General features: G+C 44.5%; 1 protein-coding gene across 1 annotated transcript in view; it reads right to left on the bottom strand.

Moving 5' to 3' along the window:
• Nucleotides 1–20,550, bottom strand: part of LOC139557822 (1-phosphatidylinositol 4,5-bisphosphate phosphodiesterase eta-2-like) — a 329,946-nt gene that overhangs the window by 32,197 nt on the left and 277,199 nt on the right. The window contains 9 exon segments of the mRNA XM_071373046.1: nucleotides 8,429–8,513; nucleotides 8,790–8,914; nucleotides 9,108–9,215; nucleotides 9,430–9,615; nucleotides 12,261–12,346; nucleotides 13,032–13,132; nucleotides 17,840–17,938; nucleotides 18,406–18,561; nucleotides 20,120–20,227. Of these exon segments, the coding sequence (XP_071229147.1) occupies nucleotides 8,429–8,513; nucleotides 8,790–8,914; nucleotides 9,108–9,215; nucleotides 9,430–9,615; nucleotides 12,261–12,346; nucleotides 13,032–13,132; nucleotides 17,840–17,938; nucleotides 18,406–18,561; nucleotides 20,120–20,227 (1,054 nt within the window).

A 20,550-nucleotide genomic window follows, 5' to 3' on the forward strand; every position in this document is an offset into this window, starting at 1 on the left:
GGCTGCTTGAAGCCGGAAAGCCATGATCCTAGAGGAAATGTCCACCAGGCCTTGCCCCCCCTCGTGCAGTGGCAGGTACAAAGCTGCAGCTTTGATCCAGTGTTGTCCAGACCAGAAGAAATTGACAAGGGTCCTCTGAAGCTCTTGTATCAGACCCTTTGGTGGCTGCAAAATCATTAGTCTGTGCCACAGGGTAGAGGCAGCAAGATTATTAATTACCAGTACCCTTCCCCTATAAGACAACTGGGGTAGCACCCATTTCCATCTTGACAGTCTGGCACACACTTTCTCCACTACACCCTCCCAGTTCTTTTTCTGAAAGACATCAGAGCCTAGAAAAACACCCAATGTCTTCATCCCATCTCTGCCCCACTGAAGCCCCCCTGGTAACCGTGGAGCGGACCCTATCTGAAGCTGACCTGCCCACAGCGCTTCACTCTTTCCCCAATTGACTCTAGCTGAGGAGGCACCCTCATACACCATTAAAGCGTCTGAGAGAACCTTAACATCCTCAGCCCCTGTAATAAAAACTGTCACATCATCTGCATACGCAGACAGTGCTATCGTGGGACCCTTCATTACACCTGGCACAGAGAAACCAGTAAGCTTCGCTCTTAAAAAACAAAGCATTGGTTCAATCGCCAGACTATATAACTGCCCTGAAATTGGGCATCCCTGCCTGATACCCCTTTGGACAGGGATGGGGCAACTCAAACCACCCCCCACCTTCACCATACACGAGGCCCCAGCATACAGTAAATTCATCCAAGACAAAAAAACATCCCCAAACCCAAAGGCTTTCATCGTTTTGAACAAATACTGGTGGTCCACTCGGTCAAAAGCCTTCTCCTGATCCAAAGAAAGTAAACCCACATTTACATCAGACAGTTTACAAATGTCTAGAACATCTCTTATCAGAAACAAGTTGTCAACAATTGAGCGATCAGGTACACAGTAGGACTGGTCCTTGTGGACCAACAATCCCAGATACTCTTTCAACCTGTTTGAAAGACATTTTGAAACTATTTTATATTCTGCACACAGCAAAGCAACAGGTCTCCAATTTTTTATGAGAGCCAAATCCCCCTTTTTTGGCAACAGTGAAAGCACCGCACGTTGACAGGATACAGGAAGAGAACCCTCATGAAAAGATTCACACACCACTTCATAAAAATCCTCCCCAATAGACCCCCAAAAGTGCTTATAGAACTCAGATGGTAAACCATCAATGCCAGGGGCTCGGCCTGTTGAGAGCTGCATAACTGCTGTGGACAGCTCTTGCAGTGTAATGTCAGAGTCCAATGCGACTCTCTGTTCAGGTCCCAATTTAGGAAGACCATGTAACAACTGTTCAGTACACAGAGAGTCACAATCCTCCGCCTTATAGAGGGCAGAGTAGAAATCCACGGCATGTTGACGCATTTCACTGTCATCCGTGGTCACCTTCCCATCAGGGAGACGAAGGCAGACCATCTGTTTACGTTGTAATTTCGACTGTCCAAGGTTAAAAAAAAAGGCACTAGGAGCATCCATATCCTTGAGGGAAGCGAAACGAGACCTAATCAAGGCACCTTTCACTCTTTCATGCAGAAACGACCTCAGTTCATGTCTCTTGTCCTGTAAGTTCATTACTAGTCCAGGGTCATTCTGAGTGAGCAGCTTCAATTCAATTGATTTGATGTCCTGTTCAAGGGCATTGATAGTCTCTTTAACTTCAATTTGAGACAAAGCAGTATACTGTTGACAAAATACTCGTATTTGGGCCTTCCCAACATCCCACCATTGTCTCAAGGACTCAAAATTCCCTTTTGTAACCCTCCATTTTTCCCAAAACAACAAAAACCTTTCACAAAACTTGACATCATGTAACAATTTAACATTAAAATACCAGTAAGGTGATGACCTTCGTGGACAGGACAAGTGAATATCAACAGTTATAATGTGATGATCAGAGAAACCCACAGGAGTAATGGCACACCTTCCAACCCTACTACAGTATTGATCAGATACGTACAACCTATCTAACCTTGCTGCACTGACACGACCTTCATTCACTTTCAACCATGTGTATTGCCTAACTTTTGCATTCCTTACTCTCCACACATCAGAAAGCTCTAACTCAGTTAGTAAGCCAGACAGGAAAGTGGCTGACCGCAGGTGAGGTTCTTCAGCGTTGCGATCAACAGTAAAATCCACAGTACAGTTCCAGTCCCCCCCTACAACCATACACCCCTCTTGGTCACACTGTCTTAAGGTTTCTTTTATTTTATCAAACACAACAAGACGCTCGGTACCCTCATTAGGAGCATAAACATTCAAAAAAACAAACAAAAACCCCATAACATCCACCTTGACCAATAAAACCCGACCCTTGACAATCTCTGTTGTAGATATCACAGTCACCCCTAAACCTGAGGAAAACAAGATGGCCACCCCAGCACTGAAATTAGTACCATGACTGAGTATATGCTGCCCCTCCCACCACATTCCCCAGTCAACCTCATTATCCTCATCACTATGTGTCTCCTGTAGGAAAACTACATTAAGCCTTTTCTGTTTTATTTCTTCTAAAACCCAACCCCTCTTATTTCTGTCCCTTCCCCCATTAATATTGAGAGAGCCTACCCTTAGTACCTCCATGTAGAAAAGAGAAAGGAAAAGCAGAAGATACCACAGAGAAACCAAAGAGAAAAAAGACACCCTATGAAGCATGATCATCATCATTATTTAAATCTTTTCTTATTAACCTGACCACGTTTCCCACCACCTTTTGCTGCTGTAACAGCAGTAACAAATTTCCTCAAGCGAAACCGCTTCTTCTCACTCAACTGGTCTAACCCCACCGTCTTCTGTAACATCACAGCTGACCTCACAAACTTATCAACATCAAAATATTCTGCCAATTTTACAGATTTCCCAAAAGTCTGATCCAGAAACCCATTTACCTCCTCTAGATCATAAATTGAGTCCTCACCAGCTGCTGTCATATCAGAAGAGATATCCATATCCTTCTCCTGATCCTCCTCAGCTGAGGCCACAGACCACTGACTCCCCTCTACCACATCCCTTTCAACACTCCCCACTTGCACCCCATCACTCGTACCAGGCATCTCCTCCACTACCTGGGAGACTAGCCCCACCTGAACCCCATTACCCGTGGTGGGCATCTCCTCCACTACATGAGAGCCCAACTCCACATGAACCCCCTCCTGTACCCCATTATTCGTAGTGGGCATTTCCTCTACTACCTGGGAGCCTAACTCCACATGAAACCCCTCCTGTACTCCATTACTCGTAGTGGGCATCTCCTCCACTCCCTTGGAGTCTAGCTCCACATGAACCCCCTCCTGTACTCCATTACTCGTAGTGGGCATCTCCTCCACTACCTGTGAGATTAGCTCCACATGAACCCCCTCCTGTACTCCATTACTCGTAGTGGGCATCTCCTCCACTACCTTTGAGATTAACTCCATATGAACCCCCTCCTGTGCCCCAGTACTCGTACTGGGCACCTCCTCACCAGTCTGAGGAACTGGCTCTTCAACACGGATAACTTGTTCCTCGGCAACAGGTGCTTGTGGCTGCTCAACCACTGTCAGCCCACCTCTCCCTACATCAGTGGGCCCAGGCGTTACGATGACCACCTGCGCCCCTCCCTCTGCCTTCTCCCTTTTCGGGCAAGCATGTCGCTTATGGCCAACATCCCCACACTCAAAACACCGTTGACTACCCGTACTAGCATACGCCATATACATTCTATTGTCATACTTGACTTTAAACGATATCTCTAAAGTCTGCTCCGGTGAGTCCAAAAACATAAACACCTGTCGCCGAAACGACATAACCTGTTTCAACGCCGGGTGTTTGCAACCCAACGGAACAACCTTAATTGAGCTTGCAAACTTCCCAAAGCGCAATAACTCGCGCTCCAATAGCTCATTTGGAATAAACGGTGGTACATTTGAAATCGTTACCCTTGTTGACGGAGAAAAAAGCGGGGTAACTTGAATAAACATTCCCTTAAGAAGTACGCCCTGCTCAACCATACGATCAACAAGGCGCTCTTCCTTAAGAAATACCACCACCGCTTTATTCATCCGTGACGCATACGCAACATTATCGTATCCTACCTTCTCTCCTACGGCGACCAGAAACTCCTCCACCGTGACAGTAGCTTCAGTGACACACCTAAAGCCGTGCCGAAGTGACAGGGACGGCATTCCAATTCTGGAAGCCATCCCCGCCAAAATCAAGGTAATTTCGATACGAAAAAACCTAAATACTTAATTCTACCACACAACAAAAAAAAAAAATATAATAATCTTAATCATGCACAGAAGAAACCAAAGAATGCCACCAAGAAAGAAAAAACCGAAGGAAAGTTCTGAATATCTTACTCTACACAACACACGCACTCACTCAATCAATCATTCAATTCCCAGCATGCACCAAACACTCCCAGCATGCAGAGAGAGAGAGAGAGAGAGAGAGAGAGAAAGAGAGAGAAAGAGAGAGAGAGAGAAAGAGAAAGAGAGAGAGAGAGAGAGAGAGAGAGAGAGAGAGAGAGAGAGAGAGAGAGAGAGAGAGAGAGAGAGAGAGAGAGAGAGAGAGAGGAGAGAGAGAGAGAGAGAGAGAGAGAGAGAGAGAGAGCAGGAGTGAGAGAGAGAAAGAGCAGGAGTGAGAGAGAGAAAGAAAGAGTTGGAGAGGGAGGGAGAGTAAGAGGGAGAGGGAGGGAGGAAGAGAGCAGGAGGGTGGAAGAGAGCAGGAGAGGGAGAGTAAGAGGGAGGGAGGAAGAGAGCAGGAGGGTGGAAGAGAGCGAGAGAGCGAGAGAGAGAGAGAGAGACACCCCTATCAGACCACAGCAAAATCACAGTCTACTTGAACAGAGCAATACTCAATCATGAGGCATCAAAGCCAAAGGAACTGAGTAACATTAAGAAATGCTATAGATGGAAGGAATGCAGTTTGGAAACCTACCAAAAAACAATTAGGCAACAGCAAATTCAATCCCTTTTAGACAACTTCCTGGGTAAAATGTTCCACTGCAATAGTGAAGGTGTAAACTTGGCAGTAGAAAATCTTAACAGTATATTTGACCTCTCAGCTTCCCTATCAAATCTAAAAATCTCAAATAGAAAACCGAAGAAAATGAACAACAATGACAAATGGTTTGATAAAGAATGCAAAAATCTAAGAAATAAATTGAGAAACCTGTCCAACCAAAAACATAGAGACCCGGAAAACCTGAGTCTACGCCTTCACTATGGTGAATCACTAAAACAATACAGAAATACACTACGGAAAAAGAAGGAACAGCACGTCAGAAGTCAGCTCAATGTAATTGAAGACTCCATAGACTCTAACCAATTCTGGGAAAATTGGAAAACACTAAACAAACAACAACACGAAGAATTATCTATCCAAAATGGAGATGTATGGGTAAACCACTTCTCCAATCTTTTTGGCTCTATAACAAAGAATAAAGAGCAAAAACATATACATGATCAAATACAAATCCTAGAATCAACTATTAAAGACTACCAGAACCCACTGGATTCTCCAATTACCTTGAATGAGTTACAGGACAAAATAAAAACCCTCCAACCCAAAAAGGCCTGTGGTGTTGATGGTATCCTTAATGAAATGATCAAATATACAGACAACAAATTCCAATTGGCTATACTAAAACTCTTTAACATCGTCCTTAGCTCTGGCATCTTCCCCAATATTTGGAACCAAGGACTGATCACCCCAATCCACAAAAGTGGAGACAAATTTGACCCCAATAACTACCGTGGAATATGCGTCAACAGTAACCTTGGGAAAATCCTCTGCATTATCATTAACAGCAGACTCGTACATTTCCTCAATGAAAACAATGTACTGAGCAAATGTCAAATTGGCTTTTTACCAAATTACCGTACAACAGACCATGTATTCACCCTACACACCCTAATTGACAACCAAACAAACCAAAACAAAGGCAAAGTCTTCTCATGCTTTGTTGATTTCAAAAAAGCCTTCGACTCAATTTGGCATGAGGGTCTGCTATACAAATTGATGGAAAGTGGTGTTGGGGGTAAAACATACGACATTATAAAATCCATGTACACAAACAACAAGTGTGCGGTTAAAATTGGCAAAAAACACACACATTTCTTCACACAGGGTCGTGGGGTGAGACAGGGATGCAGCTTAAGCCCCACCCTCTTCAACATATATATCAACGAATTGGCGCGGGCACTAGAACAGTCTGCAGCACCCGGTCTCACCCTACTAGAATCCGAAGTCAAATGTCTACTGTTTGCTGATGATCTGGTGCTTCTGTCACCAACCAAGGAGGGCCTACAGCAGCACCTAGATCTTCTGCACAGATTCTGTCAGACCTGGGCCCTGACAGTAAATCTCAGTAAGACCAAAATAATGGTGTTCCAAAAAAGGTCCAGTCACCAGGACCACAAATTCCATCTAGACACCGTTGCCCTAGAGCACACAAAAAACTATACATACCTCGGCCTAAACATCAGCACCACAGGTAACTTCCACAAAGCTGTGAACGATCTGAGAGACAAGGCAAGAAGGGCCTTCTATGCCATCAAAAGGAACATAAATTTCAACATACCAATTAGGATCTGGCTAAAAATACTTGAATCAGTCATAGAGCCCATTGCCCTTTATGGTTGTGAGGTCTGGGGTCCGCTCACCAACCAAGATTTCACAAAATGGGACAAACACCAAATTGAGACTCTGCATGCAGAATTCTGCAAAAATATCCTCCGTGTACAACGTAGAACACCAAATAATGCATGCAGAGCAGAATTAGGCCGATACCCACTAATTATCAAAATCCAGAAAAGAGCCGTTAAATTCCACAACCACCTAAAAGGAAGCGATTCCCAAACCTTCCATAACAAAGCCATCACCTACAGAGAGATGAACCTGGAGAAGAGTCCCCTAAGCAAGCTGGTCCTAGGGCTCTGTTCACAAACACAAACACACCCCACAGAGCCCCAGGACAACAGCACAATTAGACCCAACCAAATCATGAGAAAACAAAAAGATAATTACTTGACACATTGGAAAGAATTAACAAAAAAACAGAGCAAACTAGAATGCTATTTGGCCCTAAACAGAGAGTACACAGTGGCAGAATACCTGACCACTGCGACTGACCCAAACTTAAGGAAAGCTTTGACTATGTACAGACTCAGTGAGCATAGCCTTGCTATTGAGAAAGGCCGCCGTAGGCAGACATGGCTCTCAAGAGAAGACAGGCTATGTGCACACTGCCCACAAAATGAGGTGGAAACTGAGCTGCACTTCCTAACCTCCTGCCCAATGTATGACCATATTAGAGAGACATATTTCCCTCAGATTACACAGATCCACAAAGAATTTGAAAACAAATCCAATTTTGATAAACTCCCATATCTACTGGGAGAAATTCCACAGTGTGCCATCACAGCAGCAAGATTTGTGACCTGTTGCCACAAGAAAAGGGCAACCAGTGAAGAACAAACACCATTGTAAATACAACCCATATTTATGCTTATTTATTTTAACTTGTGTGCTTTAACCATTTGTACATTGTTACAACACTGTATATATATAATATAACATTTGTAATGTCTTTATTGTTTTGAAACTTCTGTATGTGTAATGTTTACTGTTAATTTGTATTGTTTATTTCACTTTTGTATAATATCTACCTCACTTGCTTTGGCAATGTTAACACATGTTTCCCATGCCAATAAAGCCCCTTGAATTGAGAGAGCGAGAGAGAGCGAGAGAGAGAGCGAGAGAGAGAGCGAGAGAGAGAGCGAGAGAGAGCGAGAGAGAGAGCGAGAGAGAGCGAGAGAGAGAGAGAGAGAGAGAGAGAGAGAGAGAGAGAGAGAGAGAGAGATAGAGAGGGAGAGTGAGGGAGGAAGAGAGAGTAGGAGAAATGGAAAGTAGAGGGAGGGAAAGTAGGAGAGTGGGAGGGAAAGTAGGAGAGTGGGAGGGAAAGTAGGAGAGTGGGAGGGAAAGTAGGAGAGTGGGAGGGAAAGTAGGAGAGTGGGAGGGAAAGTAGGAGAGTGGGAAGGAAAGTAGGAGAGTGGGAGGGAAAGTAGGAGAGTGGGAGGGAAAGTAGGAGAGTGGGAGGGAAAGTAGGAGAGTGGGAGGGAAAGTAGGAGAGTGGGAAGGAACGTAGGAGAGTGGGAGAGAGAGATACAGAGAGAGAGGAGTTAGAGAGCCGGTCTCAGCAGTCATAAATCATTCAGATATGGTGTGTCTGGAGACCAAGTGGTGCCAGCAGTGCACTATGCCGGGGCTAACCTCCTCAATTATACAAGACACACACACAAATTAAACCCACGACTTAACCCAACCTATAGGACATAGTAGCCGGTGCAACACACATTTAGCCAACGTATTATTCAAACATACTCACCATTGTCATCCACCACCCTGGTCTGTTCCTTACAGCAGTCCACTGGTAGACCAATGATCTCCACCTCCACAAAGGGGTCGATAATCTGACAAGGCAGATGGACAGAACAAAGTTAGAGGCTTCACCAAACCAAGTAGTAGCAGTAGTCCTAATAGGGACCACAGGCGGCTGGTGGCACCTTAATTGGGGAGGATGGGCTTATAGTAATTGTCTGGAACGGAATAGATGGAATCGAACACATCAAACATGTTTTCCACGTGGTTGATACTATTCCATTCCAGCCGCTTTCAGCCAAATCCATAGAAAGGTCATTTGGAGAAATCTGTATTTTATTTATTTTTTCCGATAAATAAATAATGACCTCTCCTCTGTCCCCCAGCATAGAGTCTTTGGGCTTTGGCAGCTGTTGCCCACTGATGATCTTCAGCACCAGCTGTTTCTTCATCTGCCCTGGAAATTGATCCTCTATCATGGGGTTAAAGGCACCTACGGGAGGCAGGGAGGGACAAAAAGACTTAGTCTTTCCCATGGTAGATACCTGGGTCATATTCAATATGAACAAAAGTAAAAGAAAAAGTAAACTGAAAACAGGGAGGCTGAACTTGTCAAATAAGAAACGTTTTGCTACGGTGTGCGTTACCCTTTAGCTATGAAATCAATGTGAGATGCTGCTGCATACCTTCACACATGCAGGCCGGCTTCAGGATGTAGCCACAGTTGCCGTTGCTGTTGAACTTGGCTCTGTTCAGCTGGAGAACTCTCCCCTCTGACTGGTAGTTCAACGCCACTGACAACCACACAAATCAAAACATTTCCAATTAGTGAGAAGAAAAAATAAATAATAATAATAACATTTGAACTACACTTTAAAAATCTGAAAATATTAGGGCAAATGGATCGAAATTCTGAGGGGAGCCATTGGAGAATTCACTTGCTAGCGTGGGGCTCAATATTACCAAACATGTTAAAAGTTTAAATCTGGAAATGGATCCCCCTAGTACCCAGATGGCATCCAGCATTCCAGAAGGGCTGGGGATTGAAGTTGGAAGAGTCCACGCGGTAGGAGGAGGGGTAGACGCGCGAGAGCTGCCGCTGGTTGAAGTGGATGAAGGTGGCAGCTTTCTGCTGCATGATCTGGTGGGCCTTGGTCTCGCTCAGAGACGACACCTGCCAACTGAAGCTGGCGGCTGGAAAACACACACACACACACACACACACACACACACACACACAGGAGACACACACACACGAGACACACACACCGTTTATTTTGGCTTTGTGGATAAAAACATGTCAACACGTTATTTAGATCTTTCATTGTAGTGACACAATGAGACCGCTGTCTGGACTTTAAAAACAGGTACAGCAGTAGGAAAAGAGAAAAGTGCAGTATCTTTGGGGCCAGTGTCTGTATAGTGAAGCAGGTACAGGTAGGGAGACGGTGCCAGTGTCAGTACAATGAAGCAGGTACAGGTAGGGAGACGGGGCCAGTGTCAGTACAATGAAGCAGGTACAGGTAGGGAGACGGGGCCAGTGTCTTGTACAGTGAAGCAGGTACAGGTAGGGAGACGGGGCCAGTGTCAGTACAGTGAAGCAGGTACAGGAAGGGAGACGGGGCCAGTGTCAGTACAATGAAGCAGGTACAGGTAGGGAGACGGGGCCAGTGTCTTGTACAGTGAAGCAGGTACAGGTAGGGAGACGGGGCCAGTGTCAGTACAGTGAAGCAGGTACAGGAAGGGAGACGGGGCCAGTGTCAGTATAATGAAGCAGGTACAGATAGGGAGACGGGGCCAGTGTCAGTATAATGAAGCAGGTACAGGTAGTGAGACGGGGCCAGTGTCAGTACAATGAAGCAGGTTCAGGTAGGGAGACGGGGCCAGTGTCAGTACAGTGAAGCAGGTACAGGTAGGGAGACGGGGCCAGTGTCAGTACAGTGAAGCAGGTACAGATAGGGAGACGGGGCCAGTGTCAGTACAGTGAAGCAGGTACAGATAGGGAGACGGGGCCAGTGTCAGTACAGTGAAGCAGGTACAGGTAGGGAGACGGGGCCAGTGTCAGTACAATGAAGCAGGTACAGGTAGGGAGACGGGGCCAGTGTCAGTACAATGAAGCAGGTACAGGTAGGGAGACGGGGCCAGTGTCAGTACAGTGAAGCAGGTACAGGTAGGGAAACGGGGCCAGTGTCAGTATAATGAAGCAGGTACAGGTAGGGAGACGGGGCCAGTGTCAGTACAATGAAGCAGGTACAGGTAGGGAGACGGGGCCAGTGTCAGTACAATGAAGCAGGTACAGGTAGGGAGACGGGGCCAGTGTCAGTACAATGAAGCAGGTACAGGTAGGGAGACGGGGCCAGTGTCAGTACAATGAAGCAGGTTCAGGTAGGGAGACGGGGCCAGTGTCAGTACAATGAAGCAGGTACAGGTAGGGAGACGGGGCCAGTGTCAGTACAATGAAGCAGGTACAGGTAGGGAGACGGGGCCAGTGTCAGTACAATGAAGCAGGTTCAGGTAGGGAGACGGGGCCAGTGTCAGTACAATGAAGCAGGTACAGGTAGGGAGACGGGGCCAGTGTCAGTACAGTGAAGCAGGTACAGGTAGGGAGACGGGGCCAGTGTCAGTACAGTGAAGCAGGTACAGGTAGGGAGACGGGGCCAGTGTCAGTACAATGAAGCAGGTTCAGGTAGGGAGACGGGGACAGTGTCAGTACAGTGAAGCAGGTACAGGTAGGGAGACGGGGACAGTGTCAGTACAATGAAGCAGGTACAGGTAGGGAGACAGGGACAGTGTCAGTACAGTGAAGCAGGTACAGGTAGGGAGACGGGGACAGTGTCAGTACAATGAAGCAGGTTCAGGTAGGGAGACAGGGACAGTGTCAGTACAGTGAAGCAGGTACAGGTAGGGAGACGGGGACAGTGTCAGTACAATGAAGCAGGTACAGGTAGGGAGACGGGGACAGTGTCAGTACAGTGAAGCAGGTACAGGTAGGGAGACGGGGACGGGGACAGTGTCAGTACAATGAAGCAGGTACAGGTAGGGAGACGGGGCCAGTGTCAGTACAATGAAGCAGGTACAGGTAGGGAGACGGGGCCAGTGTCAGTACAATGAAGCAGGTACAGGTAGGGAGACGGGGACAGTGTCAGTACAATGAAGCAGGTACAGGTAGGGAGACGGGGCCAGTGTCAGTATAATGAAGCAGGTTCAGGTAGGGAGATGGGGCCAGTGTCAGTATAATGAAGCAGGTTCAGGTAGGGAGACGGGGCCAGTGTCAGTACAATGAAGCAGGTACAGGTAGTGAGACGGGGCCAGTGTCAGTACAATGAAGCAGGTACAGGTAGGGAGACGGAGCCAGTGTCAGAATAATGAAGCAGGTTCAAGTAGAGAGACGGGGCCAGTGTCAGTACAATGAAGCAGGTACAGGAAGGGAGATGGGGCCAGTGTCAGTACAATGAAGCAGGTACAGGTAGGGAGACGGGGCCAGTGTCAGTACAATGAAGCAGGTACAGGTAGGGAGATGGGGCCAGTGTCAGTACAATGAAGCAGGTACAGGAAGGGAGATGGGGCCAGTGTCAGTACAATGAAGCAGGTACAGGTAGGGAGACGGGGCCAGTGTCAGTACAATGAAGCAGGTACAGGTAGTGAGACGGGGCCAGTGTCAGTACAATGAAGCAGGTACAGGTAGGGAGATGGGGCCAGTGTCAGTACAATGAAGCAGGTTCAAGTAGAGAGACGGGGCCAGTGTCAGTATAATGAAGCAGGTACAGGAAGGGAGACGGGGCCAGTGTCAGTACAATGAAGCAGGTACAGGTAGGGAGAGTTTTGTTCCCCCTGCTCACCTTGTTTCTCTATGTCGGAGACGCCCACTGACTTGGTGTATTTGACCAGGTCTGACAGAGCCCTGGTCAGCTTCATGGTCTTCTTCCTGCAGGAGAACAACCAATGAGCCAGAGGGACAGTTCTATGGTACATCTAAGCTTACAGTCGAGCGTCTCCCAGTACAAGTGTTTTCCATGAGTACTGTAACTGTGGTGCAGGTATAACATGTGTTTATGGTAACAGTACCTGCTGTGGTGCAGGTATAACATGTGTTTATGGTAACAGTACCTGCTGTGATGCAGGTATAACATGTGTTTATGGTAACAGTACCTGCTGTGGTGCAGGTATAACATGTGTTTATGGTAACAGTACCTGCTGTGGTGCAGGTATACCATGTGTTTATGGTAACAGTACCTGCTGTGGTGCAGGTATACCATGTGTTTATGGTAACAGTACCTGCTGTGGTGCAGGTATACCATGTGTTTATGGTAACAGTACCTGCTGTGGTGCAGGTATACCATGTGTTTATGTAACAGTACCTGCTGTGGTGCAGGTATACCATGTGTTTATGGTAACAGTACCTGCTGTGGTGCAGGTATACCATGTGTTTATGGTAACAGTACCTGCTGTGGTGCAGGTATAACATGTGTTTATGGTAACAGTACCTGCTGTGGTGCAGGTATACCATGTGTTTATGGTAACAGTACCTGCTGTGGTGCAGGTATAACATGTGTTTATGGTAACAGTACCTGCTGTGGTGCAGGTATAACATGTGTTTATGGTAACAGTACCTGCTGTGGTGCAGGGGGGCGCGGGTGGCGCTGCTGGTGCTCTCCTGGTCTGTGTCGATGTCTTCAAGGCTGTTGGTCTTCTTCAGCTTGACAGCCTTTTTCTGGAAGTGAAAGGTCAAATACAGTCAAACAAATAGTCACAACGGCACGATAGACTCAGAGCTGCGTCTGGTAGTACATCCTATCACAATACAGCACATTACTACTGTACATCCTGTCACAATACAGCACATTACTACTGTACATCCTGTCACAATACAGCACATTACTACTGTACATCCTGTCACAATACAGCACATTACTACTGTACATCCTGTCACAATACAGCATATTACTACTGTACATCCTGTCACAATACAGCATATTACTACTGTACATCCTGTCACAATACAGCATATTACTACTGTACATCCTGTCACAATACAGCATATTACTACTGTACATCCTGTCACAATACAGCATATTACTACTGTACATCCTGTCACAATACAGCATATTACTACTGTACATCCTGTCACAATACAGCATATTACTACTGTACATCCTATCACAATACAGCATATTACTACTGTACATCCTGTCACAATACAGCATATTACTACTGTACATCCTGTCACAATACAGCATATTACTACTGTACATCCTGTCACAATACAGCATATTACTACTGTACATCCTGTCACAATACAGCATATTACTACTGTACATCCTATCACAATACAGCATATTACTACTGTACATCCTATCACAATACAGCATATTACTACTGTACATCCTATCACAATACAGCATATTACTACTGTACATCCTATCACAATACAGCATATTACTACTGTACATCCTATCACAATACAGCATATTACTACTGTACATCCTATCACAATACAGCATATTACTACTGTACATCCTATCACAATACAGCATATTACTACTGTACATCCTATCACAATACAGCATATTACTACTGTACATTCTATCACTATGCAGTAAATTATATTACTAAATCCTACCACGAAACAGTATATGATATTACCACATCCCATTCCAACACAGCACAGTATATTACTACATCCTATTCAGTATCCAGTATATAATATTACTACATCCTATTCAGGATATTACTACATCCTATCCAGTATATAATATTACTACATCCTATTCAGGATATTACTACATCCTATCCAGTATATAATATTACTACATCCTATCCAGTATATCATATTACTACATTCTATCAGGTATATCATATTACTACATCCTATCCAGTATATCATATTACCACATCACATTCAGTATATAATATTACTACATCCTATTCAGTATATAATATTAATATATCCTATCCAGTATATAATATTACCATATCCTATCCAGTGTATTACTACATCCTATGCAGTATATAATATTACTACATCCTATTCAGTATATAATATTACTACAACATATCCAGTATATTACTATATCCTATCCCTATACAGAACAGTGTATTACTACATCCTATCCCTATACAGTATATTACTACATCCTATCCCTATACAGTGTATTACTACATCCTATCCCTATACAGTGTATTACTACATCCTATCCCTATACAGTATATTACTACATCCTATCCCTATCCAGTGTATTACTACATCCTATCCCTATCCAGTGTATTACTACATCCTATGCAGTATATAATATTACTACATCCTATTCAGTATATAATATTACTACAACATATCCAGTATATTACTATATCCTATCCCTATACAGAACAGTGTATTACTACATCCTATCCCTATACAGTATATTACTACATCCTATCCCTATACAGTGTATTACTACATCCTATCCCTATACAGTGTATTACTACATCCTATCCCTATACAGTATATTACTACATCCTATCCCTATACAGTGTATTACTACATCCTATCCCTATACAGTATATTACTACATCCTATCCCTCTACAGTATATTACTACATTCCATCCCTCTACAGTATATTACTACATCCTCTACAGTATATTACTACATCCTCTACAGTATATTACTACATCCTCTACAGTATATTCCTACATCCTCTACAGTATATTACTACATCCTCTACAGTATATTACTACATCCTATACAGTATATTACTACATCCTATACAGTATATTACTACATCCTATACAGTATATTACTACATCCTATACAGTATATTACTACATCCTATACAGTATATTACTACATCCTATACAGTATATTACTACATCCTATACAGTATATTACTACATCCTATACAGTATATTACTACATCCTATACAGTATATTACTACATCCTATACAGTATATTACTACATCCTATACAGTATATTACTACATCCTATACAGTATATTACTACATCCTATACAGTATATTACTACATCCTATCCCTATACAGTACTTTACTACAGAAGTAGGTTACTATATAGGGTCTAGTCTGGGTCTAGTCTGCCATGTCAAACACATGGATCTAAAATGGGCCTGTGGAGACAACAGGAAGCAGGGGCACCTGTACAAGAGTGGAGACAACAGGAAGCAGAGACACCTGTACAGGAGTGGAGACAACAGGAAGCAGAGGCACCTGTACAGGAGTGGAGACAACAGGAAGCAGAGACACCTGTACAGGAGTGGAGACAACAGGAAGCAGAGACACCTGTACAGGAGTGGAGACAACAGGAAGCAGAGACACCTGTACAGGAGTGGAGACAACAGGAAGCAGAGACACCTGTACAGGAGTGGAGACAACAGGAAGCAGAGACACCTGTACAAGAGTGGAGACAACAGGAAGCAGAGACACCTGTACAGGAGTGGAGACAACAGGAAGCAGAGACACCTGTACAAGAGTGGCGACAACAGGAAGCAGAGACACCTGTACAGGAGTGGAGACAACAGGAAGCAGAGACACCTGTACAGGAGTGGAGACAACAGGAAGCAGAGACACCTGTACAGGAGTGGAGACAACAGGAAGCAGAGACACCTGTACAGGAGTGGAGACAACAGGAAGCAGAGACACCTGTACAGGAGTGGAGACAACAGGAAGCAGAGACACCTGTACAGGAGTGGAGACACAATTCTAGAATAAGGCTGTAACAGCAAAATGTGGGAAAAGTCAGGTCGTCTAAATACTTTTTGAATGCACTGTAAATATTTTATATCAACGAATTGGCGAGGGCATTAATACAGTCTGCAGCACCTGCCCTCACTCTACTAGAATCTGAAGTCAAACGTCTACTGATGATCTGGTGCTTCTGTCCCCAACCAAGGAGGGCCTACAGCAGCACCTAGATATTCTGCACAGATTCTGTCAGACCTGGGCCCTGACAGTAAATCTCAGTAACACAAAAATAATGGTGTTCCAAAAAAGGTCCAGTTGCCAGGACTGCAAATACAAATTGCTTCTAGACACCGTTGCCCTAGAGCACACAAAAAACTAGACCTACATCGACCTAAACATCAGCGCCACAGGTAAGTTCCACAAAGCTGTGCTAGAAGAGCCTTCTACACCATCAACAGGAACATAAAATTAGACATCCCAATTAGGATCGGGCTAAAAATACTTCAATCAGTTACAGAACGCATTGCCATTTACGGTTGTGAGGTCTGGGGTCCACTCACCAACCAAGAATTCACAAAATGGGACAAACACCAAAATGAGACTGCATGCAGAATTCTGCAAAAACATCCTCCGTGTACAATGTAAAATACCAAATGCATGTCTCCAAAGCAGAATTAGGACGATACCAGCTAATTATCAAAATCCAGAAAAGAACCGTTAAATACTATAACCACCTAAAAGTACTGATCCCAAACAAAGCCATCACCTACAGAGAGATGAACCTGGAGAAGAATCCCCTAAGCAAGCTGGTCCTGGGGCTCTGTTCACAAACACAAACAGACCCCACAGAGCCACAGGACATCAACACAATTAGACCCAACCAAATCATCAGAAAACAAAGAGAGAATTACTTGACACAATGGGGAAAAAAATACAAAAAAAACAGAGAAAACTAGAATGCTATTTGGCCCTAAACAGAGAGTACACAGTGGCAGAATACCTGACCACCATGACTGACCCAAACTTAGGAAAGCTTTGACTATGTACAGACTCAGTGACCATAGCCTTGCTATTGAGAAAGGCTGCCGTAGGCAGACATGGCTCTCAAGAGAAGACAGGCTATGTGCATACTGCCCACAACATGAGGTGGAAACTGAGCTGCACTTCCTAACCTCCTGCCAAATGTATGACCATTTTACAGACACATATTTCCCTCAGATTACACAGATCCACAAAGAATTCTAAAACAAATCCAATTTTGATAAACTCCCATATCTATTAGGTGAAATACGACAGTGCCATCACAGCAGCAAGATGTGTGACCTGTTGCCACAAGAAAAGGGCAAACAGTGAAGAACAAACACCATTGTAAATACAACCCGTATTTGTTTATTTAATTTCCCTTTTGTACTTGAACTATATGCACATCATTCCAACAATGTACATCGCCATAATATGACATTTGTAATGTCTCTATTCCTTTGACATTTCTGTTAGTGTCATGTTTACTGTTCATTTCTGATTGTTAATTTCACTTTTGTTAAGTATCCATTTCACTTGCTTTGGCAATGTAAACATATTTTTCCCATGCCAATAAAGCCCTTTGAAATGAATTGAGAGAGATGCACTGGGAAGGTGGACAGGAGAGGAGAGAGAGATGAACTGTGAAGGTGGAGAGGAGAGCGAGAGATTAACTGTGAAGGTGGAGAGGAGGGGGGGGGGGGGGGGGGGGGTGATGCCCACCTTGCGTTTAGAGAAGCTGCCCATGAAGGTCCTACCCAGACGCTTGTTAGTGCTGGGGTTGGCTTCGTCCCCTACTTCTGCACCATCATCACCTTTACCCTGGAAGAGGAAGAGAGTACAAACACTTTATATACATAGACTTTACATACACAAAATATTACTGAGAGTGGTAGAATAAGCCTGGCAGAATATAGATAGAAATATTTTGTGTGTCAGACTACATTTGCAGTGGGTGTGCATGTGGCAGACTACATTTGCAGTGGATGTGCGTGTGGCAGACTACATTTGCAGTGGATGTGCGTGTGGCAGACTACATTTGCAGTGGGTGTGCATGTGGCAGACTACATTTGCAGTGGATGTGCGTGTGGCAGACTACATTTGCAGTGGTAGTGCGTGTGGCAGACTACATTTGCAGTGGGTGTGCGTGTGGCAGACTACATTTGCAGTGGGTGAGCTTGCCTGTTGTAATGGAACCAATTGAAAAGTCTCAATAGTGCAAAGAACTTGAAGAAAGATTTCAGGTAGTATTTGAACCCAGGTCTGGTCTAAAGAGCCGTGGGTGTTACCTTGGAGGGTGACTTGTCGGTGGTCTTTCCCGAGGGAGGCTGAGCAGCGATGGTGAAGCTGTCGGGGTCCTCCTGGTCACGGATCTTAGACTCCTTCATCAGGTTGTCCAGCTTCTTCTTAGCCACGTTCTCCACCTGCTTCCTGGTCATGGACGTCTGGAGGGAGAGAGGGAGGGAGGGAGGGAGGGAGAAAAAATAAACAGTGAAGAAAAAAAAGGGCTGTTATTGATACTGAAAAGAGAGTAATAACCAGAGCCAGCTAATTGCCTTTTCTGATTGACAAAAGGAATGATTGGTCATGCAATATGTCAGCAATGACACTAGATACACAATAACGTTGATAGAAAACTGTTGCAGTTGAGGGAAGACAACACTAATAACCTTAAATAGTGCACTATAGGGAATAAGTTGCCATTTGAAACGAGTACATATTTCATCAGTTGAGATAACTTCTTGATGACAATATGCCTGGTGACTTCCAGACCCTCATAACTGACTGATATAAGACAGACATGATGGGGAAGTGGGCAAGTAACCGAAAGGTTGCTGGTTTGAGTCGCCGAGCCGACTAGGTTAAAAAAATGGCGATGTGACCTTGAGCAAGGCCCTTAACCCGAATTGCTCCTGTAGGTCGCTCTGGATAAAGTGTCTGATAAATGACTAACATGTAAATGATGCATAATGGATTCACACTGCATGACATCCTGGGGAATTGGATTACTGTTCATTATTTATATAATATGTTTCATATGTAAAGGCTGAAATGACACCATGGGTATGAAAGTTGAACATGCAGCCTAATTTAATTTCAAAATGGTTTTAAAGCATTTGCATGCTTCTACCACTAGGTGGCGAAGTTTACCACAAACCAACTCCCAGTCCTCTCCACGTGCTCATAAGCAACGCCTTGAGATGTCCTGTAAGTAAGCAGCACGTTTCAGCTTCTTCTAAGACGGATGTACATAGCAAGCTCTATATTCCAGTAATCTTAGTAGTTTCCATCAGAGCCATACATGTAGGTATATGGCTCTGGTTTTCATTTCACAACTCCTTTCCTTCAGGTCCACTAACCTGAAAGGGCTTGATGACAACCATATTGTCATATGATTGGGTAAGGAAAAGGGAAGAGGAGATGTCACCATTGAGATGTATTGGGACGTAGCCTTAAAAACCCATGCCATCCCTGATCACGGTGAAGCTTCTCACTTTGATTAATGGTTTCATAGAATCTCAGAATTCCTGAAAGGAACATGGAGCCTATGTCTGTGGTTTCATACATATCTCGGCACTGGCTTTGGACAGCATACTCACGGGTGTAGGGCGCGAGTATGTATGTTAAATGGAAAATAATTGGGGTGATGATTAAAGAAGCCTGAAAATTGTGACGTTTTACAGTACCTTCCACTTCAGAACGAGAGGACGACATTTTGAGAGAGAGAGAGAGAGAAAACAGAGATTTACGACAGCGAAGACGAGACATGAGCAGGGAGCCCCAACGGACCGTGACTGATGCTTAATTGAGACTACATTCATCAAGAACAAACAGGAACAGATACGAACACACACACATTTACCAAAACACAATGGTACAATATAACAGCGACAATCAGACAAAGATAGTTTCTCGACTCCAATTAGCATCAAACAACATCCAGCACAATATACAGTAGAGTAGAATGGCCGCAGGGATGGAGGGAGGAAGAGGGGTCCTTACGTCGCCATTTATCAGTTTGCAGTCGTCCTCCATCTCGTCAGCACTGTCTTCATCCGTCACGTCACCCTCTTCGTTGTCTTCGTCAATGTTCGATGGGAGTTTCTTTCCCTGGCAGACAAATGTGTCGTTAATACCTGGGGCATATTCATTAGGCACGTAACGAAAGAAAACGTTCTGAAAATAGGGAGGGACTAACTGATCATGACCAATACAAATCGCACGGTTTCATAATCCATTGCAAAGAGTTTTAACAATAGCATCATTTTATGGGAAGAAATCCCCCTTGGGCACAGATCTATGACCAGTTAACGCTCCAATAAGTACTGGACCTTTAGCGGGTGGGGACACGAAACTGACCTTAAAAATCTGTGTCTTTGGGGAAACTTTACCAGTGCTCGATTCTATGGCCTCTGTGTGTGTCAGGGACAATT

This window comes from Salvelinus alpinus, chromosome 28, assembly GCF_045679555.1.
Source record: "Salvelinus alpinus chromosome 28, SLU_Salpinus.1, whole genome shotgun sequence".
In the NCBI taxonomy this organism is placed as follows: Eukaryota; Metazoa; Chordata; class Actinopteri; order Salmoniformes; family Salmonidae; genus Salvelinus; species Salvelinus alpinus.